We start from the raw sequence: 21,081 nt of genomic DNA, 5'->3' as shown, positions 1-21,081 counted from the left end.
TGATGGGATTCAGTATTTTAAAAGAACGTTGAGATCTCTCAATACATTGCCGGAATGTGAGGTGAAGGATTTGGCTAGATTGGGGATGATCAATAGAAGCGACGATAACATGGCAAGGGTTATTGGGAAGATCGTGTGGAAAGAAAGCATAAAAGAGAAGAAGTTTGAGTTATTAAAGCCACATAAGGGAAAGCTAGTGGAAGATAAAGAAAGGGGGATGAGAGCAGATGGCAAGCCATGGATGGTAATGAAGTATAAACCGATTCGATGCATTAAGGAGGTTCCAATGAAGATTATGCCTCAAGATGTGTTGAAGAATCTTAAATGGTGGTATGTTGATTGCCAGACTGCTGAAGCCGTGATGGAAGACGAAGACGAACAAGAAGTGCTGAGGGTGTATGATCCAATGCATCTTGTTAACTTATCGAAAGCTGATCTGCAAGTGTTGAATGAAAAGAAGATATTCTATATTCCTGCTTGGAAAGACGAAGCGAGGAAGTATCAGCGAGTAGTCACGGTATGTGTTAGAGAAGGAGTGCATGCGTGAAGATTACAAGACGAGCTTAAAGATCAAGATATGAAGCTACTGCCAAGGGGGAGTCTGTTGGTGCATGAATGTCAGTAGTTCATAGTCTAGTGTCTGTAATCGAGTCTGTAATGTTATTTATGTTTTTGTTTAAGCGAAGTTGTTAACAAGTTCGCCTAGGCGAACTTGTTGAACAAGCGAAGTTATGGACAACTTCGCCTGAACATATCAGGCGAAGTTGTCGTGTATTTATATTAGATGTTACGGCTTGATAGTGGTGAATCGAGTTGATAGTTGTTAGCAGTTTTGGTTAACGAGTTTGTTCGGTAACGTGAGTCTGTAATAGTGATATCGTATCACGTGTTCGGTTATCAATATAACGTGTTCGTTTATCGTATCGTGTTTGTTTGATTTGCTTTCTACACTCGTAACGATCTACGCAGGGATTCCGCACCTGAGTAGACCGCGATATCTCGTGTGATCCGTCCAGGGAACCTACACGAGGGCTACTTCCTCGTCCTCGGTACATTGCTAGTATGGATCACGTTGCGCCATCGGCTCCCTCGGTTGATTTTTTTGTGTTTACAGGTCGGATTTTGGCTTGAGCCGGAGGCCCTGTCGTTTGAGTCTCTGGCACCGTCACCGGCGGCGGCTCCGGTTGGGTATACCCAAACGCCGACATGAGCTTTTGGGGAATGAGGTAGTGGGCATACATGTTTAAGTTTGGGTCGGGAAAAGGAAACAGATAGTTTAGGTTCGGTTGGTTTCCGGTGTTCAGGGTCCATTTCATGTTTACGTTCGGCTGGTTATTTGAACCATGGTATTGACCGAAAGGAGGGAATGGTTGGTTCGGGTTGTTTCTATGATTCATTTTTGTTGTTTTTTTTGTTGAATTTGGTTAATGGTTTGTATTAAATGGATATGAAGCTAGAGAAAAAGAGGTGTATATATATATCTATACTATATATAAAGCATGAGTGAGGGACCTCTAAAATTTTAAGAGGTACCAAACTCAATGCTTTATGTACAACATACAATGCATCAAAAATATTAAAATTAAGGGTAATTAAGTCTTTTCATTTCTTTAAAATATACTTATAACTTTGGTCCCTCAACTTCACTACTTTTTTTGTAAATTTAGAAAATAGTTACACATATGCCCTCTAATTCAAAACCAACTACCCCTCGACTTTTTAACGGCCATATCTTTTCACACATTAATATTTTTCTTAAAATAACTACATCATACAAATGAGTATTTTATCCTCTTTAATTTGAGTATGATATTGCTATATGTTTTAGTTTTAAAAAGTTAACATGTTACGCGATTACCGTGTAGAACTGGTAACAGGTCGAGTCGGGTGAGCTTGGGTCATTTGTAAAAGTGGATTAGGGTCAGAACAAGTCGATACAAGAAAAATGGTTAATTTGGTTCGGGTTCGAGTAGATAGGGCCAGGTCAGACCGATGTCGAGTCAGAACCTGACTCGGGTTTAGGGCCAAAACGGGTTAGTTTACAAAAGTGATTTATTTGAAATAACTGTATATTTCGGGTTTGCTTCTTGATTTTCGTCACCGGTTACACAGATGTCGTTTTTTACATGTACCGGGGCCGATAAACGCGTGTTCAGCACCACGTAACGCAAATAACCAAATCTTGGTTAGTGCTCAACATAGCGCCCTGCATCAGTAATCGTTATGAATTACACGCGTGGTGTTGGTTAAGCATGTTTTAATGTCAGTAACGTGCATTCTGGGCTGGTTACGCGTGTTCAATCTTCGATTACGCGTAACTGGCTTTGCACGAGTTACGTGTCAAATTTTGGGCTACGTGCACAATGTCATCAGATGTCGTATGTACTGACACATACTATACGTTAAATGTCGAGTTACGTGCACACCCTCGCTGCATTGCGCGGGCACTCAGCTAGTGTATATATATATATATGTTGTTTTAATTAAGTTTGTTTTAATTTTCTTTTATTTTGACTGTTCCCAATGGTCACTTTGAATATAATAATTATAAAACAAGCGCGAGAAATAATCCTCGCCCCCCTCTTCTCGCCCCAAAAATTGCTTGGGGGGGGGGGGGGGTATTGGCACCCGATTTCGCCCCTACTCGCCCACTACACTTGGCTTTATGGGATGTTTGTGTTGGAAATATGAACGGTTCGGGTCAAGTCAACGCGAGCCGACCCGATTGTGTCCCGGTAATAGTTACACCGAGGATACCGAACATTAAATTCACTTAATGGTTAGCTGGGCCAGATGCCTGAAGATGAAGACCTACTTTATGACACAATTAATTAGCAAGATTAAATGGTGGACTAGGCTTTAGTATGGTGATTGGGCTCAAAGCCCATTGGGTTTAAAAGAGATTAAACCCTAATCCCCTTTCTATATATAGTATCATAAACTTATTATAAACCAATCTAATCACTTGAACAAAACCCTAGCCACCACCTCATTTCAGCCGCCGCCGCCACCGATCGCCGCCGTCAATCGCCGCCGCCGCCGTCCTCCGGCCGCCACCGCCGCCTTCTTGCCTCCGGTTCACATCAGCTGCAGTCGATCGACGCCGCTGCCACCAGCCGGCCGCCGTCGCCGGAATAGTCTCCGACCACCGCCACCGCCATAAACTGCCGCCGTCGCCGGATCTTTTGTCGGACCTTGTTGTGTCATTCCTAGCACCGTTTCGTTATCCCTTGGTGTCTCTCCCAGTCGTGTATAACCGAGGTATAATCTTTGTTCCGTTATCTATGTTTTAACGCTATGTGGTTGTATTGATTTCGTACTCGCATTGTTTGTAACTGGATCCTCATTTGGGTTTCGGTTTCGTGCTAACTCGTTTAATATCCGCTGCGTTTTATTCGTATACATGTTAATATGATTAATAGTTATTAAACAAATATATCAAAACCGGGTTTAATCGTTAAACCGTTTCTTTTACCACTTTTTAATTTCCAAAAACATAATAACTTAATAGATTTTCTACTAACTTAAAATTGGTTAGTCATATCGCGACAAACTTAGTTTTAATAGGTTATTTAAACTAAGTGTCCTGAGAGATGAAAGGGTTCATCAAGTTGTCCCGATAAAATACAGTAAAATTTGACTTTTACTCTATTCGGTAATTATAATCCCAATTTGAAATCAATAGTCTACGTCATCCTACTATAAGTCACACTTGAGGCATACTGCAAAATTTCAAGTGTTTGGAGCTACAACACCGCACTTGATTTCTAGCCTATCCCATCAAGGTGAAAGCGTTTTGTTGACACATCCGGCCCTTTCACTTGTGACTGTACTAGGAAGACTATTACTTTACTCTCCTGTTAAGTGCTACAACTGTCTGTAGACTTAAAGTGGGCATAGATGAGGCTAAACGTATCTATTTAGGAAATCGTTGTCTTAATAGGCCTCATAATCGAGAGTTGTGCTCTATTCACAATTTACGATCATTGTCAGTCTGCTTAACCACTTATTAATGTTGTGTGCTACAACTGCCATTAATAACTGGAAGCCAGATTCTCAAGTTCCTATTTTAGTACTGTTAATTGGGTCATTAATAAAAGGATTAAAACGTCGAAAATACTAATAAAAATTACTTTTGTTTTATCAATCAGATGTCAACTAACGAAAACTCACCCTACGCCCTTAAGTCTATCCTTGAGAAAGATAAACTAAACGACACCAACTTCATCAAATGGAACCGCAATTTGTGACTTGTTCTCACCATGGAAAAGTGGCTGTATATTCTCGATGGACCTGTTCCAACCGAGCCTGAAAGCAACACAGCCGCTGCTCGAAAAGTTCTTGAGAAGCATAAGGATGACTCGGCTGATGTCTTCTGCATTATGTTAGCCACCATGGCTTCTGAGCTTGCTAAAGGTTTGGAAGACTTTGGTGCCTATGAGATGCTTGAGCAACTCAAGGGCATGTTCCAGAAACGAGCCCGTCAAGAATGTTTCGACACCATGAAACAGCTCATTAGCTGCAGGATGGTAGAGGGATCTTCCGTTAGTGCGCATGTCGTCAAGATGAAGGGGCACTTCGATCAACTCAAGAAACTTGATTACCCCCTGCCCGATGAGATGGCAGCAAAGTTCATCTTAAACTCTCTCCCCAGCTCTTACGACCAGTTCGTAATGAATTTCAATATGAATGCCTGGGTGAAGACAGTGCCGGAGCTGCACAACATGCTCAAGACGGCTGAGATGAACATTCCCTCCAAGAGCAATCAAGTTCTGATGATCCGATCTGCTGGTGTGAAGAAGCCTAAACCCAAGAGTCAGGGTTATAAAGGCAAAGGCAAGAAGAAGGTTACCATTGCTGCCCCTCGTGCCACCAATGCTAACAAAGAGGTTCCAAAGATACCACCGCCGCCCCATGAGGAGCGCCTTTGCTACCGATGCAAACAAATGGGACACCGGAAGCGTAACTGTCCCGAGCACCTTGCTGAGATAAGAGTCAATGGAGGTTAAGGCTCCTCTCGAGGTGATTGAACTTTTCACTATCTTTAGCAACACATGGGTATTTGATACCGGATGTGGTTTCCACATTGTTAATGTCTTGTAGGAGATTGATAAGTGGAGGAAACTGAATAAAGGCAGCATGGAACTCATCATTGGTGATGGGAAGAGAGTACCAGTTCTGGCACCTAGAGTATTTCATTTTACTTGTCCATCTGGCCTAGTTTTTCCTTTGAATAATTGTTTGTATGCTCCTGGCTTGACCAGAAACATCATTTCAGTTTCTTTGTTGTTTGAACAAGGTTTTAAGTTTAGTTTTAATGGCATGGCTATTTCTTCTTACTTATATGATATCTTTTATTTTGAGGCTAGACCTCGAAATGGTATTTATGAGATTGATGTTCAAATATATAATAACGTATATAATATTTCAAAACGTATCAGATCTAGCATCAATGATACATTTCTATGGCATTGCCGACTTGGTCACATAAGCAAGGCAAGAGTTAAAAGACTCCAATCTGAAGGGATTCTTGAATCCATAGGACTAGACTCTTTTGACAATTGTGAATCTTGCTTAGCTGACAAACTTGCCAAGGACTCCTTCACTCATAAAAGTGAACGAGCAAAAGATCTGTTAGGACTCATACATACTGAGGTGTGTGGACCTTTCAGAACTATGTCTAGAAACCATGAAAGATACTTCGTTTCTTTTATCGATGACTATAGTCGATACGCTTATGTGTATCTTATGAAACACAAGCATGAAACTTTTGAAAAGTTCAAAGAGTTTCAAAACGAAGTGGAATACCAACTTGGGAAAATCATTAAGATACTTTGATCAGATCAGAGTTCATCACTCATCTTAAAGAGCGTGGAATTTTTTCACAGCTTACTCCACCTAGCACACCCCAACATAATGGCTTGAGCGAGATGAGGAATCAAACTTTGCTAAACATCGTTCGGTCGATGATGTGTAGAACTAACTTGCCTCACTCCTTTTGGGGTTTCGCCCTTATGATCGCTGCCCGCATTGTTAATCTGACTCCAACTAAGAAAGTGAACAAAACCCCATATGAGATATGGCATGGGCGAAAGCCCAATTTGTCTTTCCTTAGAGTATGGGGATGCGATGCTTATGTCACAAGTTAATCTGATGATAAGATCGATCCCCGCGGCGTAAAAGTTGTTTTTGTCGGATACTATAACCAAAGCGGTTATTACTTCTTTCATCCCGATATAAATTCGATTTCTATCAAGTGGAAAGGCCACTTCCTCGAGAAGGAATTTCTCGATCGAGGAACTGGAGATAACATTTTCGATCTTGAAGAAATTCAAGAACCACAAACAACCGCTGAGGAAGTTGGAGCGTCTGATCAACAAGTTGTTGATGATACATCAGACATAGACACGAGCGTTAGCAGAAGTAGTAGGACTCCCATACCGAATTCTAGATACTTACGGCATTTAGATGGTCCCGAAGTCTTATTAGTAGCCGAGTCAAACGACGAACCTACTAACTACAAATCTGCTATCTTGGATCCGGAATCTGAGAAATGACGAGATGCAATGAACGCCGAGATGCAGTCTATGCATGATAACCAAGTTTGGAACTTGGTTAAGCTACCCCCGATAGTCGGGAAGTAGGAAGCAAGTGGATTTTCTAAAGAAAAACCGACATGCATGGAAATGTGCAAACCTATAAAGCACGGCTAGTCATGAAAGGTTTTACTCAAACTCAAGGTGTTGACTATGATGAAACCTTTTCGCTCGTTGCTATGACTAAGTCAATAAGGATATTGCTTGCTATAGTCGCGTACTATGACTACGAGATATGGCAAAATGGATGTCAAAACCGCTTTTCTAAATGGACATCTTTCTGAAGATGTTTATATGGTTCAGCCTGAAGGTGTTATTGATCCTAAATATCCTAATAGGGTTTGCAAATTGAATAAGTCCATTTATGGACTGAAACAAGCATCTCGCAGCTGGAATCTTCACTTTGATGAGAAAATCAAAGAGTTTGGTTTTATCAAAAATGAAGATGAGCCTTGGTTTACAGAAAGGCTAGTGGAAGCACTATATCATTCCTCATCTTGTATGTGGATGATATACTGGTCATTGGAAACAACATTCCTATGCTTAAGGAAGTTAACACTGGTCGGAATCCTGTTTTGCGATGAAAGATCTTGGTGAAGCCGCGTATATTTTGGGAATAAAGATCTATAGAGACAGATCTAAGCGGCTTCTAGGGCTAAGTCAAAGTACTTACATAGAAAAAGTAATGGCACACTTCTCAATGGAAAACTCTAAGAAAGGAGCTGTTCCAATGACTAAAGGAACCGTGTTGAGCAAATCGCAATCTCCGAAAACGGACATTGAATCTGAGCATATGCAAGCAATTCCATATGCTTCTGCGGTTGGTTCTATCATGTATGCTATGTTATGTACTAGACCTGACTTCTCGTATGCCTTGAGCATGACTAGTCGTTTTCAGCAGAGTCCTGGCATTACCCATTGGACTGCTGTAAAGAACATTCTAAGGTACTTGAATAGGACCAAGGATATGTTCTTGGTGTTTGGGGGAGTGGAAGATGAGCTCACTGTAAGGTGTTACACTGATGCTAGCTTCCAGACTGACCAAGATGATTCTCGCTCGCAATCACGTTTCATTTTCACTCTTAATGAAGGAGCTATTAATTAGAAGAACTCAAAATAGAGTGTAGTGGCGGATTCAACCACCGAATCTGAGTATATAGCTACATCAGATGCTGCTAAGGAGGCTGCTTGGATGAAGAAATTCATCACTGACCTCGATGTGGTTCCGAGTATCAACAAACCAATCGAGGTGTTCTGTGATAACACAGGTGCTATTGCTCAGGCCAAAGAGCCAAGGTCTCATCACAGAAGTAAGCATATCCTAAGGAAGTTCCACCTTATTCGGGAAATATTATAACCAGGTGACATTGTGATAAGCAAAGTAGACACAAATCATTAGCAGACCCGTTCACTAAGCCGATGACTCGGGACAAGCATGATCAGCATAGAGATGCTATCGGGCTTAGATTTGCTAGTGATTTGTTTTGATTTAGTATTTGGATGTATGAACGCTTAAACAGTTGTACTTTTCGGTTTACTTTTGATTTAATGGTTAAATGCAAACGTTGAATGATACAACGGTGTTCTTTTTAATACGTTTAATCCGTGAATATTATATTCTAAATTATCCGTAGTCGGTCAGATTCGTGGGAACGATTCTGAATTAAGACTATTCTGACTTTGGACTCAAAGAGTTGATATCCAAACTCACAGACCTCATTATGAATGACGTTGGATGTAACTCACATCAAATCATCTTCATGGATCTTGATCATAAGATGTTTTGATAATGGTATACTCATTTAGTATCCTTAGACCTGAGATACATATTGGAACTTTCGTTTATCGAGGAATATTCTTTGATTATGTTAACCGTTGTTGCATAATTGCCAGTCATAAAGGCATTGATTGGGAATATTTTGGACTTTAGTGGGAGTTATATGTAATTAAGATGAGATTATGTACTCTTACATGAAATGTAACAGTTAGACATCTTGGCGCCCTCATTGATTCAAACTGGTAAAGTGTGAGGCCTTACCCAAACTTACTGTGTGTTTGATTGGACCACTTTGACTCAATATCGAGAACTACAATAACTGAACACTATATGAGATTGATTTGATCATGTCTCATTGTTCAATTGATGTCTCATACAGAAAGGATATATGACAACGATCACTATAAGTTCATTATCTTGCAATAATGTATTCCAAGATATTTTAGTTATGAATTTATAAATGTCATAATTAGTTAGGGACAACTATGTGTAGCTAGAACACCTCTAGCTGTCAGTGTTGTGCTACTTGATCCAAATCCGTCCAGGTGGGAGACTGTAGGAAATATGAACGGTTCGGGTCAAGTCAACGCTAGCCGACCCGATTGTGACCCGGTAAGAGTTACACAGAGGATAACGAACATTAAGCCCACTTAATGGTTAACGGGTCAGACACAAATAATTAGCAAGATTAAATGGTGGACTAGGCTTTAGTATGGTGATTCGGCTCAAAGCCCATTGGGTTTAAAGAAGATTAAACCCTAATCACCTTTCTGTATATAGTATCATAAACTTATTATAGACCAATCTAATCACGTGAACAAAACCCTAGCCACCACCTCATTTCAGCCGCCTTTGCCTCTCGCCGGCCCCACCATCGACCGCCGCCGTCAATCGCCGGCGCCGCCGTCCTTAGGCCGCCGCCGACGCCTTCTGGCCTCCGGTTCACATCAGCTGCAGCTGCTGCTGCCGCCCTTTACTGTTTCTGTCCGCCGCCCGATGCCGTCGCCTGAATAGTCGTCGACCACCGCCGCCGCCGCCATCACGGGATCTGTTGTCGGACCTTGTTGTGTAATTCCTAGTTCTGTTTCTTTATCCCTTGGTGTCTCTCCCGGTTTTGTATAACCGAGGTATAATCTTTGTTCCGTTATCTATGTTTTAACGTTATGTGGCTGTATTGATTTCGTATTCATATTGTTTGTAACCGGATCCTCGTTTGGGTTTTGGTTTCGTGGTAACTAGTTTATTATCCACTGTGTTTTAATCCTTTACATGTTAATATGATTAATAGTTATTAAATGAATATATTAAAACCGGGTTTAAACGTTAAACCGTTTCTTTTACCACTGTTGAAACCCAACAGTTTGGTAGCCTCTTAACAGTCATTAAGAGGCTACCTCTTAATGATTCATAACCTCTTAATGGTCAAGAGGAAGCCTAAAGTCTGAATGGTTAAGAGATAACTATTAAGAGGTAGCATCTTAACCATTCAGACTTAAGGTTATCTCTCAATCATTAAGAATTTATGAGTCATTAAAAGGTAGTCTCTTAATGACTGTTAAGAGGCTACCTAATAGCCCCTTAACGTATAGAAGAAAATAACATGAGAAGTAGCCAATAAGGGTGGCAAATAACCAATCATAAAGTTGATGTTGAAGAAAGTACGTGCATGTTGTATTTAACACCAGGCAAACAAGATGCAATAACTAATTCCAAAGTGTTTATACTGCTGATGGTCTTAGTAGGCTTCCACTTACATACTTAATGTTGATGTGACAAGATGAAAACTTGTTACTAGTTACTACTGTGGTAGATCTAAAATAGAGGGGGGCATAGTATCGTGTAACAATACAGGCGAACAACTGATGTGTTACCACTGAAGATCGATTACTACTAAGGAATTCTAGTTACTAATTGGAATTGCCACTCAAATCAAGTTGATGTTGATCTATGGTTACTACGAGGTTTAATTTCCCACTGATTACAACTTGCCACCAGACTTTACAAAAAAATCAAAATTTAATTTAGTTTTTTTTTAATTTGAGATCTAAAAACATTAAAAAAATCACTATGACCTTTTATAAAAAATGTCACAAATAATATGGCTTATAAAATAAAATATCAGCATAATATAAAAAAAATCCTAAAAAGAAACCCTAAATACACCATCTTCATCTTCTTCATAAACTTCATCTCCAACCACCACCGCCAAGCCAACAGTACTTGACCATCGCTCCGCCCCCATCAATCACTATAGCCACCACCATCTATCACCATCAACTTGGGTTTGAAGGTTAGTTTGTTATTAAAATAAAAGGATTAAAAAAATCCATATAAGGGTGTTTGCCGTGTATGCCCCTGGCGGGGTTGAATTTTGCGGGGCCCGAAAAGGGAGGGGTCGTGTTTATGCTGGGGCTGGGTGACATTGGACCCCTCTCCGAGACCACTCCGACCCCTTATCAATATAAATGGACATATTTGAGATCATTAAAATTATGTAATAATGTAATATTGATGTGATGTGAGATATATATAAAACTTGATTGTTTTTCACATGAGATCGGGTTTTTTAATTTATAAAAGTGATTTATACTAAAAGACTAAACCACAAACAATTGGGCAAGTGTACTCATCACATATGTAAAATAGTACCGGTAAAAACCAAGTATCGATCCAAGTACATGGGATAATTTCAATAATAAACTTGTAATTAAATTAACCAAAAGTAAAAAACATTTAAAGGTTGTTTTTAGACTAAACTAGATTTTTTTGACCCGCGCGATGCGCGAGTATGTTGATATTTTGGTTAGTTATTTTGATTTTTGTTACACAATATATGTTTTGTTCAGTTATTTGGCTTTTGAGTTACACAAAACATGGTAGTCACCTAATATAAAGTTATATACACTGATTACACGCGTTAGCAGTCATAAGAGCTGTTTAATATATGCAGAAGTATTTGACTGCCTATAGTGGTTAAGCATCCGTCTTTTAGTAGAAACAAAAAAGCCTTGTGTCTTAGACGTGCGGATGTTCTTTCATGTTAGATGCTAATATATGTAGTTTAGATATTGTACCTACATCAAGTAATTGTTGTCAGTTAGTTTGTTAATAAACAGTAGGCTAAAATAGATAAGAATACATTAGGTAGGTATTTACCAAAAAGAGTTTGACTAACAGCCTATGTTTTACGTTCTGATCTTTTTGACCGGGTCATCTGAAATGTGAAAATTTTGATGGTTAGTATGTTGGACATGCTTACATGTCATGAGTTTATAGTTACCTGGTGATGCCTCTATTGGTCTCTTGGTTGTGAATGATTTTGGTTTTGGGGTAACCGGGGTTATGTTGGATGCCAGTGTTGTTTCATCTGCTGAGGTCCCCTAGGTTATGTTGGTTACCCAGAGTGCTGCTGATGAGGTATTTAATGTTGCAGATGTTGGGATGTGTTGGTTAATTTTGGTTACTTTTGTCACAATGATAGAGCGGTTCGGTTTTAGGGTAAGGTTGAATATCACTGGAACTCCTATATTTGAAAGCGTCTTTGGTGGAACAATTTTCTGATCTGTGTGTCCATGTAAGATAACCATATCTTTGCAGCTTGTACCCATCATATCAGTCATGAAATTGTTGAAGAAAGCCACTTTGGTGGTGTCCGTTGAGTCAGTGAGTGAGGCATTTACACAGTACCTTATGTTTGTCATATATAGACATTAGTAATAAAGAATACGTTTAATGTGACGTAGGAGTGCATTGTGTAATTCTTACATGAACCTCGGTTTTGTGTCATCATGATCTTTACAGACATAGTATGTTGACTCTCCTCGTTCTAGTTCCGATTTGTTGTTACACATTGAGCACCGGACGTAGTACCAATTCCGGTAGGCAAGTATTTCTTTGCTCTGTGCGGTGCATGTGAACTGTGACTGCATTAGTCAACAGGTTCAGAAAAACATAAGTTAATTAATAAATTTCAGTTTGTATAAAAATTAAAGATGAAATAGTTGATGCTTGATAATCTTTTTTTAATTTTAAGGTAAATATTAATTACGGTGCCACTTATGGAGCTGTTACTGAGAAGTTTGTGTAAAGTCACATTGTTCTGTAACACTGTTGTGGCAGCCGGAGCTAGCTCTTTCAGCCTGTATTGTGCTTTCGTAATAAGATTACGATGTAGTATTTTTTAACTTAAATAATAATTGACTTGATACCTGTGGAAGTGCTCCTGGACATTTGGAAATGTAGGGTTGACAAAGATCTCTGTTGGGTAATTCGATTCCAGCTGCTTCTTATCTGTTAGTGTTTGTAACATTAGGGAGTTAACATGTAGTTTGTAATAACGTATGTTATAAAGGATATTTTGAAAGTAACAACTTGCTAAAAGTCTTAAAGTGTTGGCAGTCAACTCACGGTCAAATTCAGTAACCAAAGCTGAAGTGATTGCTATTATGTCTCCTTGAATGGTTTTGTCTCCTATCAGGTGTGCTTTAGCAGGCCATAACGTTATATGGACATAATTTTCTCTATTGTAAACATGATAAATATATATCAGTTTAGTCGTGCATAAATATTTCCAAAGAATGATATTTTCTCTGACCTGACATCCCTTATATCGACCTTCCTTAGCGTCTTTCATGTGTTGGTTGTTTTTGGATAATTCCTATCCACGATCCCGATAAAATCTGTCAATATTTGTATAAGTATTAGTTAATATGTATCCTAAATAATTATGGAGTAGTTTAAAAATAATGATGAGAGTTATTGTTATGTGGTGCATGATAGTAGCCATACATAATTTGTCACCTATATATGATCATACCTGTAAATCTGTCAATATTTGTATAAGTATTAGTTAATATTTATCCTAAATTATTATATATGGAGGAGATGTTAGTACATGGTTTTGCGTCTCGAGTTTTTGTAATTATCGTTAATGTATTTATCGTTTATTTAATGTAAAAGATATGTAAAAGATATTTATATCTAAATCTAGTTTGTTAGTAGAACAGGCTAGTTCGTTAAGGATGTTTAACGAACTAGCCCTTAAGTTATGTTCCCTCCTGATTTGTTAAGGATGTTTAACGAATCAGGTGTTGGTTCGTTAAGTTATTTCATTTAATGTATTGTAACAAAGTCGGTGTCTAGTTCGTTATGGAATGTTAACGAACTAGACCCGTCTTTTATATATAGTGGTGTATCTACTGTTTAATTTAAGTTTGGAGTTAAAGTATAGCGAACCTCTTTCCAATCTCTCTCTCAAGCTTCATTAACGTATTCAATCTAATTATACATATCTACAACTAATACTAATATTAATATTAATATATAACCAATAATAAATAGCATCATGAACTAGATCCGTTTAATTGTTATTAAGTAATCCTAGATCCGAGATCGTTTCTAGGGTTTCACAAGTGGTATCAGAGCTTTCGGTGTTCGATTGCTCTTGATTCGAGTGTTAATTCGTTATTAAAGGAATGTTAATTGTTATATTGGTACTATAGTGTGTACGGTTTGAGTTTGGATCAAATTCAGTGTGAATTTGATTAAGATATGAATTGATTTGGTCAGATCTGTGTTTGTTAAGGTATTGGAAGGTTGTTGTGAGTAGGAATTGGATTGGTTTTGGATTGAATTGGTTTGGATCTGTTTTGGCCGAAAACAGAGGATTTGTTTTGGTCAAATCGGTTACGGTTTAAGGTATATTGGGTTACGAGATGTTTTGAGTTGGATTCCTGTTGTGTCCTGAATATATTGATAGGTGAATTGGACGATTTGGTGGTGTATTGATTGAGTATTACAAATTTGAGATTGGTTTGGGTGTTCATACTTTTCCAGAAATATGGAAATGTATGATTGAATGTTTGAAGATTTAAAGATCTTCATCTGATCTTTGAAGATTCGTTAAAACTTCAAACTGATTTGTTAACACTTCAAGCTGATTCGTTATTATTATTGACTAATTCGTGAACCAGATCGTTACATTTTCTGATTCGTGCTTTTCAATTCGCGTGACACGTGTCCACTTCGTTAACTGTTATTCTAACAACTTTTTGCCACGTGGCAATAGTTGTCAGAGTTTGTTACAACCGTTGTAACAACCTGATTCGCTATCGTTGATTCGTTATCAACTGTAGCTAATTCGTCATTTAGTTCGTTAAGAGATTCGTTAAGGTTTACTAAGTGATTCGTTAAAGTTCGTGATCTTAATTCGCTAATTTTATACTTAGTGATTCGTTATAAAGAACCACCTGATTCGTTATATTATTTTGTCAAACTAATTCGTTACTTTAACTTAATTCATTGACCAGTTCGTTATAATCTACTTCGTGTGATACTGTTTCAGATTCGTTAATACTGTTTTTGATTCGTTACCTGGACAACTTTCATTTCGTGAATTGTGATTCATTGACTACTGTTTGCAGTTCATTAACAAGTACTATTCATAATTCATTAAGGTATTTTCAATTTTAATCCTTGGAGGTTGAAAGTATTGTTATTTAACAACATGGCTGGTATGTATGCTTTGGCTTCTCAAAATATGTTAATGCAACAAATGTTGCAACTGGACACCACTAGGCAATGATGTTGAAAAGAAACCGTCTACTTCTGAGTCACAAGCAATGTTAGCTGATGGAACTGATTGGTCACAACGACTATTGTGTAATGGAAATCAAGCCAATTTGGTCATGTTCAAGACAAATGATGTATTTCAAGATGCAAGCGGAATTGAGTTATCATCTGATAATGACACTGAATCGGACTCTGATGATTCATGTGTTAATATTCCAACCATGTTTGCTTGCATGGCTAAGATCAATGAGGTTAGTCTGTTGGTGCATGATGTCAGTAGTTCAGTATCTAGTGTCTGTAATCGTGTTATTTGGATTTGTATTAAGGTTTAAGCGAACTTGTCTCACAAGTTCGCCTGATATAGGCGAACTTGTGGAACAAGCGAAGTTAGTGACAACTTCGCCTGAACATGCCAGGCGAAGTTGTCGTGTTTATAAGGTTTAGGTTACGGCAGTTTTGGTAATCAAGAGTTAATCAGTTATCGAGTTGTAACGAGTTGTGTAATCGGTGATTGATATCACGTGTTTCCAGTTGCAATATACAACGTGTCTTTGCTTATTGTAACGTGTGTTCGATTGTGTTAGCTCGTATCGTCTTCTACGCTCGTAACGTCTTACGTAGGAATTCCGCACCTACGTAGAACGAGATATTCCTTGTCGATCCGGCTGGGAACCTACAATTGGTATCAAAGCTTTTGCTCGTGATTGTGTGGTTCGGGATTATCACGCGGTTGTAGAAATCGTTCCGTTTGACTATTCGCGGGACGAGTTTACCGAGTTTTTGTGTCCTACTCACCTCCCACCATCATAAACAACCCATAACACCTTCGCATACCTCGCAAAACCCAGAAATCAAACCTGCAAAACCATCGTGTTCATCAGGAGAAGTTGCCGCTACTGTTCGTAGGGTTTCGGCGAAGATATAAGGTTAAGCGAAGTTATCCACAACTTCGCCTACCTCTCAAGTTCGCTTATCTCAAGCGAAGTTATCCAGAACTTCGCCTACTTCACAAGTTCGCTTATCTCAAGCGAAGTTATCTACAACTTCGCCGAATTAGGTGAATTTAAAAAGGGGAGCGAGGTTAAGAATCAGCGAAGTTAAGAATTAAGCGAAGTTAATAAAATTTTTATTTTTCGAGTTTCTTTGTGTTTCGTGAAGATGACTTCAATAAATATTACGGAACTGGTAAAGATGGAAGTGGAAGCGGGTTCAGCTACTAAGGCACCGAAGATGCTCAAGGTAACCGATTTTGTGGCGTGGAAAGATCGGTTTGAACAGTATGTTAAATACCAAAATGCTAAGATGTGGGTGTGCATTCAAGATGGATACATTCCACCAACTGCTGAGTATGAGGGTCGTGATCAGATTAAGAAATACAACAAGATGGAAGAAGAAGAAAAGAAAATGTATGAGGCTGAAAGCAAAGCTCATGCAGCGATAACGATGGCTCTTCCACAAGAGATTCTTCACACCTTCAGGAAGTATACAAGTGCTAGAGAACTTTGGGAAGCGCTTGAAAGCCGATTTGATGGTAATGTGGGGATTCGTGCATCAAAGATTAAACTACTTAAAACCCAATTCTCGGTGTTCAAGTACTTGAAGAATGAATCACTTGATGATATCATCACTAGATATTATCATCTGATGACAGAACTAAGACATTATTCCATTGCTTACAAAGAAGATGAGATCGTGGAAAAGCTTCTTGATGCTCTCCCACCGAAATGGGAGATGTACACTGTCTTGATGAGAGAAAACAAAGAGTTTGCCGACTATGACTTGGAAACAGCAGTCAACAAATTACGAACTTTTGAACTTAACATGGTTCGAAAAGAGACACCTACTGATCAGGTTCAGGATCCGGGAATGTATGGTGCAAAAGTTAATGCAAGTTCAAGTTCGAAGTCTGAATAATCTGCTTACTACTCAAAGGGAGAGTCGGGCGCTAACTCAACACATGAAGGACATGTATCTCTCAACATGAATGGTGATGTGTGCTTTGTAGCTGGTGGATCAAATGCTTCTAAACCTCAAGCAACCAAGAGTAGTTTTTCCTCAAGTGTTCCTAACAACAACTACTCAAAGATGCCCATGAGTGTTGAATCTGCTGAACAGCAGTTTGCTCTCTATGCATCTTTCATTGCTTCATATGAAAATTACATTAAGGGTAAGATTGTTGATCCTGCAACTTTGGACGAAGACTATGATCAGATCGATGCTGATGATCTGGAAGAGATGGATCTGCAGTGGCAGATGGCGATGATTGTGAGAAGGGTTAAACGGTTTATGAAGAAGACTGGTAGGAAGTTTGTTGGTGAAAGATCAGGTTTTGATAAGTCGAAGGTTAGGTGTTACAACTGTCAACAGAATGGCCACTTTGCGAAGGAGTGCACAAATGAACGTGTAGAACGCAGTCAGACCAGGTCTACACAACAGAGTGGTGGAAGTAATGAGAATAGAGCCATGATATCCAGACAGAACGGGGAGTACAACTGGAATCTGCATGTTGAAGAAGTATTCGAACATGCCAATTTGGCGACCATTGAAACTGCAGATAGTGAGAAAGTGACTGGCGAAAATGAAGCTTACATGGCAGAAGTGGCAGACCAGCTCACCGAGGTAAGTACTAAACTCCCTTGTACGAAATGTGAAAATCTGTCTGAACAATTGACAACTATAACTGATCAGTTTGTTAGTTTGGATGCTCAATTTAAAACATTAAAAGAAGATCATCATTTCACTAAACCTAGAGAAAATAGTTAACAGAAAACTTGAGCAATTCAGAAATTCCTCCGCTATACTTGATCACCTCGTTAGTGATCAAGGTTCCCCAGGTAAAAGGGGAGGAATTGGATATCATGAAGTTCCACCACCTTACAATCATAACTATACTTATGATCTTAGTAATCAGAAATCTGTTGATGTTGATTTTGGTCAGACAGTTCCGGTTAAGGTTACTATTAAAGAACCAGAAGCTAGTAAAGGCGAAACAAGTAAGCCTGTTTCGAGTGTTAAGATTTCGGTTCCTAGTCCTGTCTCATCAAACTCGGACAAGTCATCCGAGTCGAGTGAGATAAAAGAAAAGGCAGTGTTACCAAAAAGTGGAGAGAAACATAAAACACCTGAAAAGAAATCTCCACTAAACCCGTATGTCCCACCATATGTGAGACAAGCGGGCAGTAATGCAGCCTCAACATCTAAAACAACTATTAAAAAGAAAGTTGAACACATGAGTTGTTTCAGATGTAATCAATTAGGACACCTAATTGCTGATTGCCCTCTGAAGCAGAGATTCAGAGGTATGAGGCCTTCAAAAACTGAGAACAGAACTAATAGTAAGTACAATAATGGTAAAAATGAAAACTCATCAAAGTTCAGAAATTGGACTAATCCAGGTTTTCAAAGAAAAAGATCTCAGTTTTTCACTGCTAACAACCAAACCATAAGTAATAATTCATTTAATTCACGAAGGTTTGGATGGCCTCATAGTCAATCTACAAGAAGGTATCCTTTTAGGACTTACAGAAATTATTCTGATACTAACTTTGGACAGCCAAGGTACGGGATGTATCGACCCAAGACTGGGTCCCCAGATTTTAATCCTCTGCTTTAAGCGTGCAGGAACAGTTGAACAGGGCTGCAAACAATCTATGGGTTGTGGATAGCGGCTGTTCCGGGCACATGACGGGTAACAAGAGTTTGTTACACGAATGGAAACTTGTTCAAGGAGGAAGAATAAGTTTTGATGGAGGAAGGGTGTGAAGAGGATATTGCGGTATCTCAAAGGCAAGCCTAAGCTGGGGTTGTGGTACACGAAAGGAGGAGTCTTGGAGTTGGTCGCCTACACGGATTCTGATTATGGAGGGTGCAATCAGAATCGGAAGTCAACAACAGGTGGATGTCAGTTTCTTGGAGGCAGATTAGTGTCATGGCAGTGCAAGAAGCAGACCTCAGTCGCCATTTCAACCTGTGAAGCAGAATACATGGCAGCATCAAACTGCTGCTCCCAGGTTCTTTGGATTCAACAACAGTTGCGCGATTATGGTCTGAATTTCACTCATACTCCTATTTGCATTGATAACACTGCTGCTATCTCAGTAACTAACAATCCCGTAAAGCATAGCAAAACTAAACATATTGACATCCGTCATCATTTTATACGGGATTGTGCTGAGAAGAAACTGATTGTGCTCGAAAAGGTTGATACGTTAGATAATTTCGCTGAGTTGTTTACAAAAGCGTTTTACAAAAATCGTTTTCAAAACCTTGTTGAGCTGAATGGGATAATCAATCCCGAGTAACCGTGTTTTTGTCTTTATTTAAAAAAAAAAAAAAAAACGTCACTATCGCTTAGAATTATGTCGGTTGCCTTAGTTTGAAGGACATATCTTCGGATATGTTTGGTCCTCATTTCTACTTGTAGACTATGAGGATAGCCATTAACCAGATGACTGAAAGTGACCGGGGCTGTTTATGATGTGTTTTTATACTTTCGCTGAAAATTAGTCGGTCATCCGTAGTTAGAAGGACACATAATTGTATGTGGTCGGTCCAGCTGATCCGTTGGATCTTCAGGATAGCCGTTTACCTGAAAACTTCAATTTGATTGGGGCGATTGAAGTTAAAATTTTTTTTGGGAGATGAAATTATTTTTCAAGTCTACCACTTCGTAAGAAGTTCCTTTACTATGTTTAACAGAAAATTGATCCAACCTTGGAAAGTGATAGATATACTGATTCTGTGTGCTTAACTAGTGAAGTTATTAGGCCTAAAAGACTTTAGAACAGTCATTGTATGTCATGGTAGCTTCTTATGGTGCGTAAAAGTAGAAGTGATACTAACTAAATCTCCTCAATTTTACGTGGAAACTCCTTAAGAGTTGTGCATGTTTCCATATATATATTTCCGAATGATAGGCAGAAAAGCGATTACCCAGTCATACACGAGCCCGTGAGTGTTCTGATTCCCGTGAAGATAGCGTGTCAAGAAAATGCAGTGATCCAGATTCGGGACTTGCAGTAGTTTATCTGAAGTTGTGTAAATACTTAAAAAAAATTGTGTGTGTTATTGAGACATTCTAGAGTTCATAATGATAAGACTTCTCAATCAAGATGCAAGATAGAGAACGGGAAGAAGAGTCTGAAGATCGAAGAGTAATTACTATTTAATCAGACACTACGGGTCGAGGTCAACTCGGGGTGACTTGGGGAAAGCCAAATACGCTTTGAGAATAGATAGGAGGCATCATAATCTCTGAGTTGTTGCCCACTTATGTTTTGAGCTTAATTGAACCTAACCCGTATCACAGAAACGATGAAAACCATTCTAAGTTATTTACCTGCTTACAATCTGTTTCTTTATGTCATAATACAGCTGAACACGGATCTGTGTGACAGTCACTTAATTAGTATGATTCCTGTTCGGATCTTTTCTAAAACATAGTGGTCCCTGTTGAGACTGAAATTTGATCCCGTGTACTTTATTGTTAAAATTCTTTTTTACTTATGTAGTTGTATGATTTTATACCTGGTTACTTGGTCTTGATCGTATCATTTAACTTTTTAAAGGATGTTTTAAAACTTAATTGCAAATTGTTCAAATTATAGGGGTTTGTTTTGTAAAGATTAATGCTGGTATAACTCTGACCCTATATAAAGAAGTTTTAAGGTCAAACTGTTCATTATTTTCATAAACCGGCGAACTTATCTTCTGAAACCCTAAGCGAACTTATATCTCGATTCATCTGTGTTCATTTTTCCAGTTCTAATCCGTGATTTGCAGCACTTGAACGGGTCGTGGCAGAACAATCAAGGGTGAATCTTATCCAGACCCATGCTATTCAACGCCTCGTTGCAGAGAATCAGATACAGTCGTCCCTGCTGATAGAACATGGCAAAATCATTGATGCGTTGAAGGAGTTCTTGGCATCTCAGGGGGAGATGAGCTGTAAGGGCGATGAGCTGAGGACTAAGAAGCGAAATGATAGAGACGATGATCCCAATGCATCGAAAGGTGCAGGTGGAGAGTTGCCAAGAACTGAACAAGCTCTTGGGACTTCCACATCTCAGGGGGAGTCGACAAGTGCAGCTGGTGGTGATGATGTGGTGGTAGTGGACGTTGAGGAGATGGATGATGAGT

At 39.0% G+C, this 21,081-nt stretch overlaps 1 protein-coding gene across 2 annotated transcripts; it reads right to left on the bottom strand.

Moving 5' to 3' along the window:
* Positions 1–11,507: 11,507 nt before the first annotated feature.
* Positions 11,508–13,181, bottom strand: LOC143539771 (uncharacterized). 2 transcript variants are annotated; one of them, XM_077032988.1, is made up of 5 exons: positions 12,781–13,181; positions 12,582–12,663; positions 12,422–12,512; positions 12,139–12,296; positions 11,508–12,060 (listed from the first exon to the last, which is right to left on the bottom strand). In XM_077032988.1, the coding sequence occupies exons 1-5, from the start codon at positions 13,004–13,006 to the stop codon at positions 11,754–11,756; spliced, it is 864 nt and encodes a 287-aa protein (XP_076889103.1). In that variant the 5' UTR covers positions 13,007–13,181; the 3' UTR covers positions 11,508–11,753. The 2 variants fall into 2 exon arrangements, with proteins under 2 accessions (XP_076889103.1, XP_076889102.1); XM_077032987.1 differs by having other exon boundaries at positions 12,582–13,181.
* Positions 13,182–21,081: the final 7,900 nt, after the last annotated feature.

Source organism: Bidens hawaiensis, unplaced genomic scaffold (assembly GCF_021521415.1).
Source record: "Bidens hawaiensis isolate Kalapana, Puna unplaced genomic scaffold, B.hawaiensis_p1.1 tig00012045_1, whole genome shotgun sequence".
NCBI classification, from domain to species: Eukaryota; Viridiplantae; Streptophyta; class Magnoliopsida; order Asterales; family Asteraceae; genus Bidens; species Bidens hawaiensis.
This window is presented reverse-complemented; position numbering and strand designations above follow the sequence as displayed.